At 40.5% G+C, this 17,244-nt stretch overlaps 1 protein-coding gene across 19 annotated transcripts in view; it reads right to left on the bottom strand.

The window, feature by feature from the left end:
- camk2d1 (calcium/calmodulin-dependent protein kinase (CaM kinase) II delta 1) overlaps positions 1-13,617 on the bottom strand; it is an 82,853-nt gene extending 69,236 nt beyond the window's left edge. For 16 of the 19 annotated variants that reach the window (XR_013820420.1, XR_013820421.1, XR_013820422.1 and 13 more), the window contains exons 1-2: positions 13,309-13,614; positions 12,771-12,865 (exon numbers count right to left, since the gene is read on the bottom strand). Coding sequence is in view for 14 of the 19 variants with exons in the window: in XM_079865016.1 (XP_079721142.1) it covers positions 12,771-12,865; positions 13,309-13,370 (157 nt within the window). In the remaining 5 variants the exon portion in view is untranslated. Of the gene's footprint in view, positions 1-12,770; positions 12,866-13,308 lie in introns of all 19 variants that reach the window. The other 3 variants (XM_079865020.1, XM_079865013.1, XM_079865012.1) reach the window with 1 other exon arrangement.
- Between the last annotated feature and the right edge of the window lie 3,627 nt (positions 13,618-17,244).

Here is a 17,244-nt window from a genome sequence, read left to right as displayed (position 1 = left end):
ATGCTTTGTCTTAAAGCAGGGGACCTCAACCTTTTGCAACTCATGGCCCACCAATGACTGTTTAAAAACATCCCGAAATATGATAGTATGAACACTAGGGATGTGACGAGACACTTATCTCACGAGACGAGACACGAGATTGGGTTCACGAGAACAAGACAAGACGATATTTTTGCACAATATTATATAGAAATTCATGAATGGAAAAATAGTCTGCAGTTGCATTTTGAAATGTTTTAACTAATAATCTTGTAATGAATGTCATTTCAGTTCTACTTAATGAGTATGAATTATCATATGCATTGAAAGCCAACAATATACAAGCACTGTAAAAGGTTTGGCCACAAACTCGACTGACTGACCTTTCTCCTGTATGATTTCACATGAGTCTCTTCAGACCTTACTGTACATGAATTATGAGCTTCCAGAACTTCTGGTTGAGGTTGTGTGTGTGTGTGTGTGTGTGTGTGTGTGTGTGTGTGTGTGTGTGTGTGTGTGTGTGTGTGTGTGTGTGTGTGTGTGTGACCTCCTAACTGAACTCCTTTCCACAAATTGAACACAGAAATAAAAACAGTATAAATAACAAAAATAAATAACAGTTTTTTCTTAGTTCTAGGGTTAATGCGGTGAACTTCGGAAAAAGGCCGGGTGGAGAGAGAGAGCGAGTTAGGCTGGTGTGTTTGTACAGTTGTTCTTGCGTTCCAATTAAAAGCTCAGAAACGGAGCCTCTCTTTTCTGTCGTTCTTCAGACATTACTCTATTCTCTCAATATTCAAAGTGCAAACCGAGACCAGAGCCACAACTACGCAGTCCAGAGACAGGTTTGATCGCCCTGTTGTGCAACGAATCCTTCGCCATCGTCTCGCGATCAGTAAACTGTGATTCCTGTTGCACTGTGTGTGACTCCTGCTGCATGAGTGTTTCTGATCATATGAAATGAACTGCAGCTTCATATTAGACATGCTTCATTAATACCAACATTCAGCTCCTTACTTCATTTAAAGAGTCTTTAATAATACTGAATTCATACAGCATTATATAACATAGTACATGGCAATTTGCCTGTGAACACACACACAAACACACACACACCAATACATCACATACATGAAAAATACACTTGATTTTTCTCCATGACGGGCCTGGGTTTTACCGTAACTTCACTAAACTTGATGGTTTCTGTTTGAGTAACTGAACAAACCCAAGTTCCTCATTTGTTTGATTCTCTCCAGCTTTCAGTTTTCAAGGAAATCCCATCCGTTTCTAAACTGGACGGGGCTCATTTGCATATTCATAGAACCGCGAATACTAAATGAGGCAAGGGTGTCGAGTTACTCTGCTATTTTAAGGCATGAAGAATTATTTTCAAGGAAAAAACATTTTAGTGATCAAAGATGAGTTTTACAATGATTGACTATACAGTGGGCTTTAAATGTGATGGTTTGCTGTTCCTCTGAACCCCTCCACCTCCCCAGCTCCACCGGCCTAGATCACGGCTCATCTCATGTGTTATCTGCACACACGTCTGTGGATTTACCGACAATCGCGAGTAAATACAGCAGCAATAACATTTAATAACAATAACAAGAGTTGTCATGACAGAAGAATTAATGCGGCCACATTTATTCCATAAAAGCAGTACGTCACATGAAGCTGAATAAAAGGGCTGATGCTTTAAGTTGTTTTGTCTCCTAAAGCTTCCTTTTGAGTGTCAGATGATGTTTATAACTCAAAAGCCCATCTGTTGATCGGACCGCTCAAAACTCGCTCATTAGTATGAAATGCCATTACTGATAATAGGCCTCTAGACCAATTAAAAATGCATCTGATTGCCTCTGATTATAATAAAACTCAAAGCTGTCTAATACCACATGGACTCTGTTATGGTTTTAAGTGTGTTCTTCTGCCAGTAAAGAATGACAGTACAAGAACAGCTTGTAAATCGTCCTCATTATTGAGGCCTTTAAACAGTGCACTCATTATCTTGTCTTCATGAGCTCTTCTATCGCTCTAAACATGAGGAGACATGCAGACAGGTGTAATTACCAGAGGAACCTCTGCTTTCTTCATCCGCACGTCTGTAACTCTGTTCAACACATCATGTACTGGCTACTGAAGTGCAGAGCCTGCTTTGTGTGATGGGTAACGTGCATGAACGACATAAGCCATGTTTCCATCCACCCAATTTTAGGATACTGCATGAAGAAAACCGCTGGATGGAAATGCCAAGATACACATGAATTCTAAAAATGTGAATAAATAAAACGTATGCACTCAACTGAGTCAGATCATTTTTTATCCGATTAGAAGACATGCACATGAACTATAATGTAAACAAATTTTCTGAATAAACTCATCGATGTGCTTCAATTTACCCTAGTGAACTACACAAAACTGTGTGAACTAGCCCTCACTGAACACAACACAGAGCATCACACACACATCACATCATCCGCAGGGAAACTGCCAGATGATTCGGTCAAGGTTCTGTTCATGATCTCTAAAACGATCATAATTCCCCAGAAAATACAGCATGAGTGAAAGCACCTTCTGCAACAATGTCACAATTCAAGCTAAACTGAATCCATCAACAGAGAAAACTAAATACACCGACCACAAGGTTAGCACTAAACACACAATAGATTTGTGAATGGAGAGTATTGGGTTGCATTACATAACACTGATATTTCCACTGAACTATTGGCGAGGCTCCTGAGGAAGTCAACGTCTCGGATATAAACAGACATGAGGAGAAGTTAACCAATGCTTGACACTGAAACCGTGTGGGAAGAAAACACTTAAGAAAATGCCAGGAACAGCGTTTGGATATAGTGAGACCGGCATCTTCGAGTGAAATATCTCACGGTTTGCCTGTAAACGGGCTATTTTTAGACGAGCCTTGCTGCTGGAAAGCCTTTGGTGAAACATAACCAATGCAAACATGTGTGCAACATTTGTGTGATGCAGCTGCAGCATGTCAGGGCTGAATTCATTGGAGAATAGAAGGTTTGCCAAAACAAACACTATTCGTTTTCTGTCTTTATGTGCGCTCCATGTACGCGTAAGCGGTGGTTTTCTCTCTGGTGAGCTAATCGCGGTTACGTAAGGCTCGGCGTGTGTGTGTGTGTGTACGAGTGCATGAAGCGGAGACGACACATATTTTCAGATCTACTTCAATATAAAAGTGGATTTGTGTTGCATTTGTCACACGCCTGCTAGTAAATTACTGTAGCATTATGAGAATAAGGAGAAGGATTATTATTTAGTTCAGTTGGGGAGGAAGAAATCTGCTGCATGAGCCAAGTTTGAAACATTGAATTTACAGCAACTGCTCTGCACAACTTACCTGTTATTATCAAGTAAAACCTACTTACTATTGACACTAATTGACACTTTTAATTTAAGTAATTAAGTAAATATTACTTAAATTATTTAGTTTCACATATAGAGTTTATTAAGTACTAAGTTAAGTGAATTTAACAAAATTCACTTTTTACTCAAACAATATCAAATTGAATTTTACCACACTTTTAAAGTGTATGCTTTACTTAGAAACATCTAAGTAAATAATACAATATTACTAATTATTCATGCCCCAGTGCATGATGGGAACACCAGTATTAGAAAAGTTGAGTAGGTTTTACTTAATTTTATATCGTTGAGATTTACGCTTTAATTTCTACAAGCTTGAATTGAGTACAAATACAGGATTTACTTTGTTTTTTTGAATTCTTGCCTGAACTAACTTTTTCATGTAGAAATTACATTTGTTTTTGTTTTTTTTGTAGCAAAAGTATCATTATTTGATTCATCATAATAAACAAAATTATTATCAGTGAAGGATCGACTTATACATGTGTAATGTAAAATGTGTTTAGAGGTTCTCAGCGATACGTGTATTCTTCTGAGCCGTGGATTTACCCAAAGAAAACACATTCATCTTTACTGGAGCCACACATAGCATGCAAAAAGTGACATGTCCATCTGTTTCAGGGACAGTGTGAACATTAATAGAACTGGGTCTTTTCTAACGTTTCTGCTTCCAGGACATTGTTAACTTAATTTGGCTCTGAACTGAAGTTAATTCCCGAGACCGGAGCAATCATTCCATCAATTCATCATCTTCTTTAGTTTAAGTGCATGACACATTTTCACCAGCTATTTAAGAGTTTTGAATAACATTTCAATGGCACTTTTCTGATCTTCTCGTGTGGTTTGTTAAAGTATGTATTAATTTGAATATTTATATAATATCAATCTAAAAGAGACCACCTGTGCTATCCATCTGGAGAATGCATCAGTCGTCATGTTCAAAATAAAGGGCCAAAATCAGACAACCAGCGGAGGCAACCAGACGCAGACTGTTCATCTCTCTAAACTGGAGACCACACGCTCTTCTGACTGGCTGTGATTTATGATTAATTTGGTTGATTGATTTGTTTGCGAGTGCAGTGCGTTTGCAGAGAGACTCCGCCCACACGCTCTTCTGATTGGCTGTGATATATGATTGATTGATTGATTGATTTGGTTGTCCGTGCAGTGCTCTTGCAGAGAGACTCCGCCCACACGCTCTTCTGATTTGCTGAGATTTATGATTGATTTGTTTACGAGTGCAGTGCGTTTGCAGAGAGACTCCGCCCACACGCTCTTCTGATTTGCTGAGATTTATGATTGATTTGTTTACGAGTGCAGTGCGTTTGCAGAGAGACTCCGCCCACACACTCTTCTGATTGGCTGTGATATATGATTGATTGATTGATTTGTTTGCGAGAGCAGTGCATTTGCAGAAAGACTCCGTCCACATGCTCTTCTAATTGGCTGAGATTTATGATTGATTGATTGATTTGGTTGCGAGTGCAGTTCGTTTGCAGAGAGACTCCGCCCACACGCTCTTCTGATTGGATGTGATATTTGATTGATTTGGTTGTGAGTGCAGTGCGTTTGCAGAGAGACTCCGCCCACAAGTTCTTCTGATTGGCTGTGATTTATGATTGATTTGGTTGTGAGTGCAGTGCGTTTGCAGAGAGACTCCGCCCACACGTTCTTCTGATTGGCTGTGGTTTATGATTGATTTGGTTGTGAGTGCAGTGCGTTTGCAGAGAGACTCCGCCCACACGCTCTTCTGATTGGCTGTGATATTTGATTGATTTGGTTGCGAGTGCAGTGAGTTTGCAGAGAGACTCCGCCCACACGTTCTTCTGATTGGCTGTGATTTATGATTGATTTGGTTGTGAGTGCAGTGAGTTTGCAGAGAGACTCCGCCCACAAGTTCTTCTGATTGGCTGTGATTTATGATTGATTTGGTTGCGAGTGCAGTGAGTTTGCAGAGAGACTCCGCCCACACGTTCTTCTGATTGGCTGTGGTTTATGATTGATTTGGTTGCGAGTGCAGTGAGTTTGCAGAGAGACTCCGCCCACACGTTCTTCTGATTGGCTGTGATTTATGATTGATTTGGTTGCGAGTGCAGTGAGTTTGCAGAGAGACTCCGCCCACAAGTTCTTCTGATTGGCTGTGATTTATGATTGATTTGGTTGTGAGTGCAGTGCGTTTGCAGAGAGACTCCGCCCACACGTTCTTCTGATTGGCTGTGGTTTATGATTGATTTGGTTGTGAGTGCAGTGCGTTTGCAGAGAGACTCCCCCCACACGCTCTTCTGATTGGCTGTGATATTTGATTGATTTGGTTGCGAGTGCAGTGAGTTTGCAGAGAGACTCCGCCCACACATTCTTCTGATTGGCTGTGATTTATGACTGATTTGGTTGTGAGTGCAGTGCGTTTGCAGAGAGACTCCGCCCACACGTTCTTCTGATTGGCTGTGGTTTATGATTGATTTGGTTGTGAGTGCAGTGCGTTTGCAGAGAGACTCTGCCCACACGTTCTTCTGATTGGCTGTGATTGTGGATTGATTTGGTTGTGAGTGCAGTGCGTTTGCAGAGAGACTCTGCCCACACTCTTCTGAGTATAACAGGCTTTAATAACGCACAAGGCAAATTCCAACTCAGATAAGCAGTCCAACACAACGTACACGGATGAGACCCGCCAGTGAAACTCAAACAGAACTGAACTTAAGTTGTAGAGATAACGAGACACACACACACTTGAACATAATGATGAGATCAAATGAATAACCATGACAACTAAGGCGGGATGTTATTAGGCTCTCGTTTAATGTGATTATTCTCTTTACAAAGCTTTGGGATCTCCTGTAGAATCAACTTATTTTGAACTTTGCTGTCCTGGAAGTTTCTATAACATGGTTCGCTCTCAAGTTTACACTGCTTTCCCAACATGACCTATTAAAGATCCCATTAAATGAAACTACAACCTTGTCAGTGGACTCTGTACTATGGATCAGGTCAACGACCTCGGAGAACCTTTCACCCACACAAACGTTCTGAACCTGTTAATCACGACAACATTAGAAATTAAACTAGAAATTACCAGGCCTGTGCATTAGGGGTGTAACAATATATCATGTCACAATTTATCACAATATCAAAAATGCAACAATATGTATCGTGGATAGTTCACCCAAAATAAAAATTACCCAAAAATTCAAGTTTTCAGAGTTTTAGTGTCAGTACTACATCAAACTACTATATATAATGTTGAATATAATGTATAATAATGCAATGGGGGAATATTTGTGTGTCCTGATAATGTCAAATGTCTGATGTTACCAGTAAAAAGTGACAACATTATTTTAAATATATCTAGTCAGTGACAGAGATCAAGCATATTCATCTACAATAATTCTGTATTTTCAGCTTCAGAATCATGAATATTGTTATTCTGGTGTCTCTATTGTCCTGTGATTTGGGTTTCAGCACCAAGTCCAAGCCTATTCATTTACACACACAATGAAATATCAAATTTAGCGTTTTAATCAACAGTACAGTTTTTAAAACTTTTTCTCATATGTATTGGAGTATCACAATCGTATCGTGAGCTCAGTATCGTGACATGAGGGTCTTCTTACTGTGCATCATAAATAATTACTAAAATAATACTAAACTAAACTAAATATACAACTAAAATACCTGAATTCTGGATTGTCTTCAAACACTTAATCTACATCATATTCCACTCATTGCTGACAGACCGATGGTTTTCATGTGCTGAAATAATTTCTTTAGTTTCTTAATAACCGTCGGATGCTGAGACAAACACACCTGATCCACACCAGTGTAGATTAAACTCTGTTCTCCGCGATCACTCGTTCTCCCTCGTTTGACCACCTCAGTCACACACACCTGCATTCAGCCTGTCAAAGCCTAAGCAGGATTAAAGAAAAAGCAGCTCACTGCCATTTCTTTTAGCACTGAACACTGCCTCAGTCTTTATGGGCTTCTACCCGAGCAAGAAAAGAAAGGAGGACAGCCTATATTGATTTGGAATCACAGCAGATCCAGATCCGGGCCACATCTGGGCCGTGTGGAGTCCATGTGTACCGGATGTGGGCCGGATCTTGGCCGTGTGGAATCTGTGTGTACCGGATGTGGGCCGGATCTTGGCCGTGTGGAATCTGTGTGTACTGGATGTGGGCCGGATCTGGGCCGTGTGGAGTCCGTGTGTACCGGATGTGGGCTGGATCTGGACCGTGTGGAGTCCGTGTGTACCGGATGTGGGCCGGATCTGGGCCGTGTGGAATCTGTGTGTACCGGATGTGGGCCGGATCTTGGCCGTGTGGAATCTGTGTGTACTGGATGTGGGCTGGATGTGGGCCGGATCTGGGCCGTGTGGAGTCTGTGTGTACCGGATGTGGGCCGGATCTGGGCCGTGAGGAGTCCGTGTGTACCGGATGTGGGCCGGATCTGGGCCGTGTGGAGTCTGTGTGTACCGGATGTGGGCCGGATCTGGGCCGTGTGGAGTCTGTGAGTACTGGATGTGGGCCACATCTGGGCCGTGTGGAGTCCGTGTGTACCGGATGTGGGCCGGATCTGGGCCGTGTGGAATCTGTGAGTACTGGATGTGGGCCACATCTGGGCCGTGTGAAGTCTGTGTGTACCGGATGTGGGCCGTGTGGAGTCTGTGTGTACCGGATGTGGGCCGGATCTGGGCCACATCTGGGCCGTGAGTACCGGATGTGGGCCACATCTGGGCCACATCTGGGCCGTGAGTACCGGATGTGGGCCACATCTGGGCCGTGTGTCTGGGATGCCAATAAATCCCAATGGAGGTTTCCAACTAGAGATCCTTTAATATTTAGAGCACAAATGCAGAGGGAAGAAGAGGGAATCCCTATACTGAGGTGACCTTCAGCGGATGATGATAATAAAATACATTTTATTTATATTGCACTTTTCTTATACCCATAGCGCTACAACAAGTACCATACAAAAAAAAAATGCCACAACAGGTAGAATACAATATACATCATAAAGCCATAAAGATGGCTTTTTAACGGTTTCTTAAAACTACTTAATGTTAAAGGGAGTGTGCACTCCACAACCACAGAGAAGGCTCTTTCACACACAGTTTTTAGTCTGTAGGAAGGCACAGAGTTGGCGGAGTGGAGGGATCGAGAGGACATATATAGCATGATTAAATCACATATGTGACCCTGGACCACAAAACCAGTCACATGTCGCACTGGTATATCTGTGGCAATAGCCAACAATAGGTTGTATGGGTCAAAATTATCGATTTTTCTTTTATGCCAAAAATCATTAGGATATTAAGTAAAGATCAAGTTCCATGAAGATATTTAGTCAATTTCCTATCGTAAATATATAAAACATTTATTTTAGAGAGTGAATGCAGCAAAATCATGAACATTAATGAACAACTTTAAAGGAGATTTTCTCAATGTTTCGATTTTTTTGCACCCTCAGATTCCAGATTTTCAATAGTTGTATCTCGGACAAATATTATCCTATCCTAAAAACCATACATGAATGGAAAGCTTATTTATTCAGTTTTCAGATGATGTATAAATCTCAATGTCAGAAAATTGACCCATGTGACTGGTTTTGTGGTCCAGGTTCACATATGATGGTGCAGTTCCTTGAACAGCTTTATATGTTAAAATAAGAGTTTTAAAATCAATGCGTGGACCGGAAGCCAATGCAGGGTCCTAAACACCCCCGAGAAATGCTGATGAGAAGGAGTACGAGTAAGAACACGTGCCGTGAGTTCTGGATGTGTTGCAGGCGCTTAATAGACTTTGCAGGGAGGCCAAGATAAAGGGCATTACAGTGATCAACCCTAGAGGTAATGCATGGACAAGCCTCTCTGCATCAGCTAATGAAAGAAAAGGCCTAATCCTGGCAATATTCCTGAGATGAAAAATGCAGATTTTGAAATGCTCTTGATATGAGCTTCAAGTGTCAAATTAGAGTCAAAAAGCACACCAAGATTGCGAAATTGAGATGATGGGAATACTACATTATTTTCAGGGTGTAAACTGACATTTCTACCAGTACAGGCAATTTCAGAAAATTGTGGTACATCCATAACCACATGAAAATTAGATGTGGTCTCTCTCTCTCTCTCTCTCTCTCTCTTTCTCTCTCTCTCTCTCTCTTTCTCTCTCTCTACCTCTCTCTCTCTCTCTGTGTATATATGTGGCTTTTTGGTCAAACATGAAAAGGGTTCCCCCTGGGGGTCACTCTGATGTAAAAGGGGCTTTCGAACCAGAGGAATGTTTTCATAGTTCCTATAGGCTAACTATTCTCGGAAGTACGATACTGGGAACGATTGTAGTTATAGGAACACATTTTGAGCAAAACCAAACATACCACACAAACACCAGCACCCACCATTTTAAAAAAAATCTGCATAAACCTATATATTTACACCACAAACTAACTCTACAAACATGGAAAACAGCGATAGATGGACCGACACAGAAATCCAGGTACTTCTCCACCATTACACCACCCAGACAGCAACATGGTGTCGGCCCAGATCCGGCCCACATCTGTACATGTGAAATCCACCCTAACGACATTGGGCATCGACGACAGGGCAAACGTTCCTGTGTGAAAGCCCCTGATGTCTAAAGATATGAAATATACCGCGGCCTCAGGCCTTCTACAGGAACACTATCAGCGGTGAAATGAATCTGCAGCAGTCGGGGTACAGGCTCTTTAAGTTTATTATTACTGTAATGTTATGTACTTTGAGACGCGAGGTCATTAGACGGCGTCTCTCGTGACGCTTTGCAGACTCTGCTCTGGTTGTGCGCGTTCATGTGTTTTGGAGGAGGCGGGTGGGATCTTATGCTTTCAAAGCTATAGCTTGCTATCGCTAGTCTATACGAAACTGCACACCATAGATTTAAAGTGACGGCAGCCTAATAAACCTGCATCTGTCTGTGTCATTAACGTTAATCAAGACCGATAAAATCCCTCACTGCTCTTCACTGAATAACTGTTGTATCTTTATAAGAATCGAATTACATTGAATTCATATAGAGAAGACTATACTTGACTTTTACATCTGACTATTCAATTTCGGCAGTATTTCTTATGTTAAATAAACCTTCTGTACTTGAACATCTTAGTTTGCTTTTATTGCATCGGTCCTATTGTTTGTAGTATTTGCCTCTTTTTTTGATAACTAGAATAAAATTATTATATATTGTTATCGTGAAATAAAACGTCTTATATCGTGGTGTAAGATTTTGGTCATATCACACAGCCCTACAACTTAACAAGTGCAAAAAAAATAAAAATTAGCAAATTATGTGTTACGCTGCTAACGGAAAGAATTACTCATTAAAGGTGTTCACACTTGAGCCCTCTTTAAAAGAGCCGAACTTAGATCACTTGACCCAAAATAGATTGAAAAATAACCCAGTCATCTTTGCATTCACATTGTACATGGTTCATGGCACACTGAACATTCTTGAAAGCAGCGTCATAATAACTCTCAGGTCCAAGTTTCAGTTCACTTTATTGGTTTTAAAAGCAGTGAAAGTACCCCACCCCAGCACTCTCTGCTACAGGTCGACCTTCAGCTGTTGCTGTCAGATTCTCTTCAGATTCCTCAAGTGAGTGGTTTCTCCTTTACACAAAGGCCTGATTTCTTCCATTGGCTTGACAGTCTATTAAAGACACAGTATGAGTCAATTCAGGCACACCGGAGCCGTCCCACGCTTGCACTCAGCAAACATCCGCTCATGTGAAACGCACAACACCGCTGGCGCTGGCCTACTCGGATATTGACAGATCGATCCATGAAGGACCAAAGGGAGGCGAAGGGAGGCTCTATGACGGGCGGATCAAGCTTCTAAAGGTTTCTTTCATTTCTACTACAAGTGATTATTTTAAGCGTTAAGCCAACTTTCTCGTGATCAAAAGTAGCATTGAAATTAAAGGGTTAGTTCACGCCAAAATGAAAGTTCTGTCATTAATTACTCGCCCTCATGTCGTTCCAAACACGTAAGACTTTCGTTCATCTTCAGAACACAAATAAAGATATTTTTGATGAAATCTGAGAGGTTTCTGTCCCTCAACGACGTCATTGCAACTTTCAAGGCCCAGAAAGGTAGTAAAGACATCGTTAAAATAGTCCATGTGTCGAATAACGTCGTTATTTTAGTTTTTTTCTTGCACACAAAAAGTATTCTCATCGCTTCATAACATTAAGGTTGAACCACTGGAGTAACATGGACTATTTTTACGATGTCTTTACTACCTTTCTGGGCCTTGAAAGTTGCAATGACGTCGCTGTCAATGGAGAGACAAAAAGCTCTCAGATTTCATCAGAAATATAATAATTTGTGTTTTGAAGATGAACGAAGGTCTTACGGGTTTGGAACGATGAGTAAACGAGTAATTACTGACAGAATTTTCATTTTTGGGTGAACTAACCCTTTAAAATGAACTAAATGGATCCTATTTTACAAGAAGCAAAAGAATATGAGCAGAGCATTAACATAAAGATGTGTAATTCCTGTGATGCTCGGGGGTGTAACGAGACCATCATGTCACGAAACTGAACTCACGATACGATATTATTGTAATACTCCAAGACATGATAAATGTTAACAAAAACTAAAATTGTACATTTGATATTTCATTGTGTGTGTAAATGAATAGACTTGGACTTGGTGCTGAAACCCAAAGCACAGGACAATAGAGACACCAGAATAACAATATTCATGATTCTGAAGATGAAAATACTGAATTATTGTAGATGAATATGCTTGATCTCTGTCACTGACTAGATATATTTAAAATAATGTTGTCACTTTTTTACTGGTAACATCAGGCATTATCAGGACCCACAAATATTCCCTCATTGCATTATTATACATTACATTCAACATTATATATAGTAGTTTGAGTAGTACTGACACTAAAACTCTGAAAACTTGAATTTTTGGGTAATTTTTATTTTGGATGAACTATCCACGATACATATTGTTGCATTTTTGCATTGCGATATATTGTGACATGATACATTGTTACACCCCATACCCAATCATACCCGTTTACATTAAAGACTTAAAAGAGACCCGTACATTTAGGGCTGTAGAAATGTCAAAAATGCAGTTCATGGCCTCTTTAATGCCTAAAGCTAATGGTTTGTTCAGCCCAACCCTAAGTATGAACAATATAAATAGCTGTTGCAACTGTTAAATGAACACAACAAGACCGAGAACAGTAAGCTGTGGTTTTGTACACGCAAACCAAAAACAATGACCTAACTGTGGTTAAAATGCAACCCTCAATGAACCAATCCTGTGTATTAACTCTACATTAGTGTCAGAGCTACAGATGCAGAGAGAGTTCATCACAGTATCTTCAGATGTACTCACCCCTGGCTGAGAGCTTTTTAGTGTTGATGATTTTGGCAGCATATTCCTGACCAGAAGAGATTTTCATGCATCTTCTCACCACAGAAAATGCTCCTCTGGAAGTTAAAAAAGATTAAAAAAATAGATAAATAATGTTTTATTTTCTTTCTTTGCAGGATGCATCATTTTAAAGGCGCTCCTGTAAGTTCCTCACTCTGAAAATACTACTGCGCTTTTAAAGAAAAAGATTAGACTTTCTGAACCCAGACGAGAGCCTTGTGTTGAATAGGTTAGGTGTGTTCCTGCTTCTCAACATCAACACAACTCTGGAAACATACAAACATGGGGGGGATTCTGCTGTGTGCCAAAGAACGAGAAAAGAATAATACAAAAACCGCAGAATACTCGACTGTCTCTGTGAAAGTGTCATGAAAGAAGACTAACAGGTAATCAGGTACAGTCAGTGCATTCAAACACCTCAGACTGAAGCGTCTGCGTCTAACTAATCTGTCCCAGTGTAACTTAATAATAATTTAACTTAACCAATTATGTAACTTACTTTCCCAGTTCTTCGTACAGCTGATATTCGTCGGTGAACCTGGTGCAGGTTGTTGAAGCCATGCTGAGAATCTGAGCGCAAAAGTCAAATCTGCGGTCACTCTTCCTGATGATCCTCAATGCAGAGCAGAAGTGAAGGTTTCAGCAGAGGAAAGAAATGAAAATGTCCAGGTCTGCCACTTCGAATCCTCTCTCAGGTGTGAGATAGAGACTGACTCTGGTTTGACACTATTTGAAGTTGAAGCGCCGCACCTCTTCTGATCAGAGATTCGCGGACGTGTTGTTCTTTTGAACCGGTTCTTTTTTTACTGATTCGATAGAGCCGATTCGCAAAACGTGTGTAATTTATTCGAGTCTCAGGGGATTCATTGTTGTGAGCTATTATGGGCTGTTATCTATGCCTAAGATTCGTTAACTTAAGATTATAGAAAAGAGGAACTCTTGTTACAAGAGTAAAATTCTAGAAAACATATTGATATAAGGGAAATAAGTAGTTTTATTTCCCGAAAATGGGATCATTTTGCAAAAATGTATGAACCCAACATAAACACAAATATTACATTTCTGAGAACTCTGCACGTTTAATATAGAAATAAAAATAAACCTCATTTGATTGATAGTTGTTATTTGACACAAGATCGAGAACATTTTAGAATTAGAATTTAGAATTAATATTGTCATTATTAGAATTTGTCTGAAAAGTTGATTCGTATCAATAAAGAATCTTATCTCTTCTTCATTTTCCCACAGCCAAGTATAAAAAAATAAAAATAAAAAAAACACACATTTATATGGAGCCTTTATTAATAACTTTTGAAACTGTGATGTTTCACATAGGCCTATACTGCAACATTTCCCTCAATCATTGTAGGCTAGCTCATAAAACACAAAGTAATAAACAGCAGTAGGCTTGAAATTAATTATTTTCACTTCGAAAAAGAAACTGTAAAATGCCATTCGGGGAAATTTGTTAACGCTATTGCATGATGAATCAAATGGAACAATGAATCGATTCATTTGATCAGATCATTCTAACGAACCGATTCGCTAAAATGAATCGAATTTCCCAACTCCGCTTAATCTCTCATATCTCGCTTCCTGCTGTTGAATGCGATGTAACAGCGCCATCTGGCGGCACAAACACGCGTGTACAAGAGTCTGAAAACACTACAGTTTATCATGTATTATTGATATTGCAGGTTATTCGTGAATGTGTGAGGATAGACCCGTTGACAGACTGTTATGTAACTCTAGTCTAAATTGAAGCATGATACAGGTCTGTTCATCCCTGTGCACTGTCACCTTGAGGTAACTGGATGACCAATTATCCTCTTAAAACACTAATCCTGTAAATCCGGTGCAGAATTCCCCCTCATCCACGACTGTCTTAAAATCAGTGCACTGACAAAAAGCTCCCTCGCTCCTCTAGAATTTTCAAATTAGGTCTATTTGTCATTTTTTTTCTCACTTTTTTGATTGTGGATTTTTATTAAGGGTTATTTTGTGAAAGTGAATTCCCCAAAAGCAATCTTTCTGCACTTTTACATTTTCAAAAAAAAAAAAACTAACTTTATAAGCTTGTTTCCTCAATTTAGGTCCCCGTGAGTCAGTGTGTATTCAGGTTGTAGTTCTACACACACACACACACACACACACACACAGTAAACTGACACGAGTCCCCGTGAGTCAGTGTGTATTCAGGTTGTAGTCCCCATCGGGATAGAAAAACACACACACACACACACACACACACACACACACAGTAAACTGACACGAGTCCCCGTGAGTCAGTGTGTATTCAGGTTGTAGTCCCCATCGGGATAGAAAAACACACACACACACACACACACACACACACACACACACACACAGTAAACTGACACGAGTCCCCGTGAGTCAGTGTGTATTCAGGTTGTAGTCCCCATCGGGGATAGAAAACACACACACACACACACACACACACACACACACACACACACACACACACACACACATTTAAATTCTTTATTTGAATTAAAAGATAAACATTTATCATGGCATAATCCAAATTTGGCAGAAAGATGTACAACAGCAGCCAATATCTCAGTCCATTATGCACATTAAGGGTAAAGGTGGCACCTGCGCCTCCATATATAGAGGCTACCAATTACTGCTGATACAGAACAATATCTCGTCAGTTTTTTGGCCTTGTTCTTCTGTAGTCCGCAAATCTGCAGGCCTCTTACACACAACTTATGCACATGGCCTAGACTACCAAAGATGAGGGCAATAACTTTACAGGAGTAGCCAGAGTTACTGAAAACATTGTACCATGGTTGATATTTCAACAGTTTTGAAGCATAGCAGGTGTCCATATAAGCATCAAAAGAGCAACCAATTTCTAGTATTGTAACGGCTTTGGTGTGTTCATTAATTACAACTATGTCAGGTGTATTTGGTAAGTGATTTATGGCAATTTCCAGTGTAGCGCACTGTTCGTGTGAAGGAGAAAACCAGTCTGTCTCGATTTTTTTGTTAAAGTGGATTGTGGTAAGGTTGACATTGTCTCTGAGCTCCTTCACTGAGAGTGCAACTATACGGTCGTGGCGGCGATGTACAGTCCTTTGTAGGCGGAGCAGCCGTTAAGGATGTGTGCGATCGTCTCTCTTTGCCGGCTGTGATGTTGCAGGCAGAACGGCTCATGTACGGATGGAAACCATGTTGCTAAGTTGGACTTTGTTGGTAGTACCTGTAGACGAGCTTTAATTGTGAATCTGTGGATGTCGTCTTGTAGGGCTGTGTTCTTCAGAACTGTGTGTGATACGTTATGGTCGGCACAGGGCAGGCAGGCCAGTTGTCCTTGTAGGCGTAGGCCTGTCCAGTGCTGTATCATACGCAAATGGAAGTGATCGATTATTGTCCTTTTGATGTTTTGAGTGTCAAGGAGTTGAATGTTGTCGCCAGTTGTGATGGTTGCCTCTGCCGTGATGGTTGAATCCGTGAGAATGATCTTATTGGCTTCCGCCGACTGTCCTGCTGTGTTCCTCCAGCGCAGTTGGATATTAGTGCGGTTGCAGAGGTCATTCAGGTCTAGCCAGTCCGAGCGCACGCCAAAGCCTGGTGTGTTGGTGTCCAGTTTTCCATTGGGTTTTCTTCTGAACCCGAGGAAGCTGGCATCATCTGATGTAGAGAGAGGGACCTTGCGTTTCCCCAGATGTAATAGAAGTGAGGCTCGGGCATTTTGCCAGATTTGCACACACACACACACACACACACACACACACACACACACACACACACACACAGTAAACTGACACGAGTCCCCATGAGTCAGTGTGTATTCAGGTTGAAGTCTCCACCGGGATAGAAACACATTATTATTGTATATAGGGCAATGAAATCATGGAATTCTTTACCATTGTCATTAATTAAAATAACTCAGAAATTACATTTTAAAAGGCAGGTTAAGGCACACCTTGGATTATCATATTTATATGAGGTTATGCACAGAATTTAAATGCAATATATACACATTTACAGATGGTTGTAATGTTGAATATATGTTAAGTGTGTTGTTTTTGGACCCTGATTTGTTATTGAGAGTATTTTAATGTTTTTTGTGTATGTGTTAATAAATAATGTAAGTTTTTAAGTTTTGTGTGAAAGACTAGCGGTGCTCTTGGACATAGCTAATGGACACACACACACACACACACACACACACACACACACAAAACATGATCACAAGCAGGACCTTTGAGAACAAGTATGAGAGAGCGGCTAAAAGGCAGGGATGAAGGAAAGACAGAGGGAAAATATGAACCTTATACTTAGGCTATATGAAATATGAATCTTTCAGAGTCAAGGATATACAGAGTGACCGCAGATTTGACTTTTGCACTCAGATTCTCAGCATGGCTTCAACAGCGTCGGCTTCACCGAAGAACTGGGAGAGTGA

This window comes from Squalius cephalus (assembly GCF_949319135.1).
Source record: "Squalius cephalus genome assembly, chromosome: 3".
Lineage (NCBI taxonomy): Eukaryota > Metazoa > Chordata > Actinopteri > Cypriniformes > Leuciscidae > Squalius > Squalius cephalus.
The sequence above is the reverse complement of the archived record's forward strand: the minus strand, read 5'-3'. Positions and strand labels throughout refer to the sequence as shown.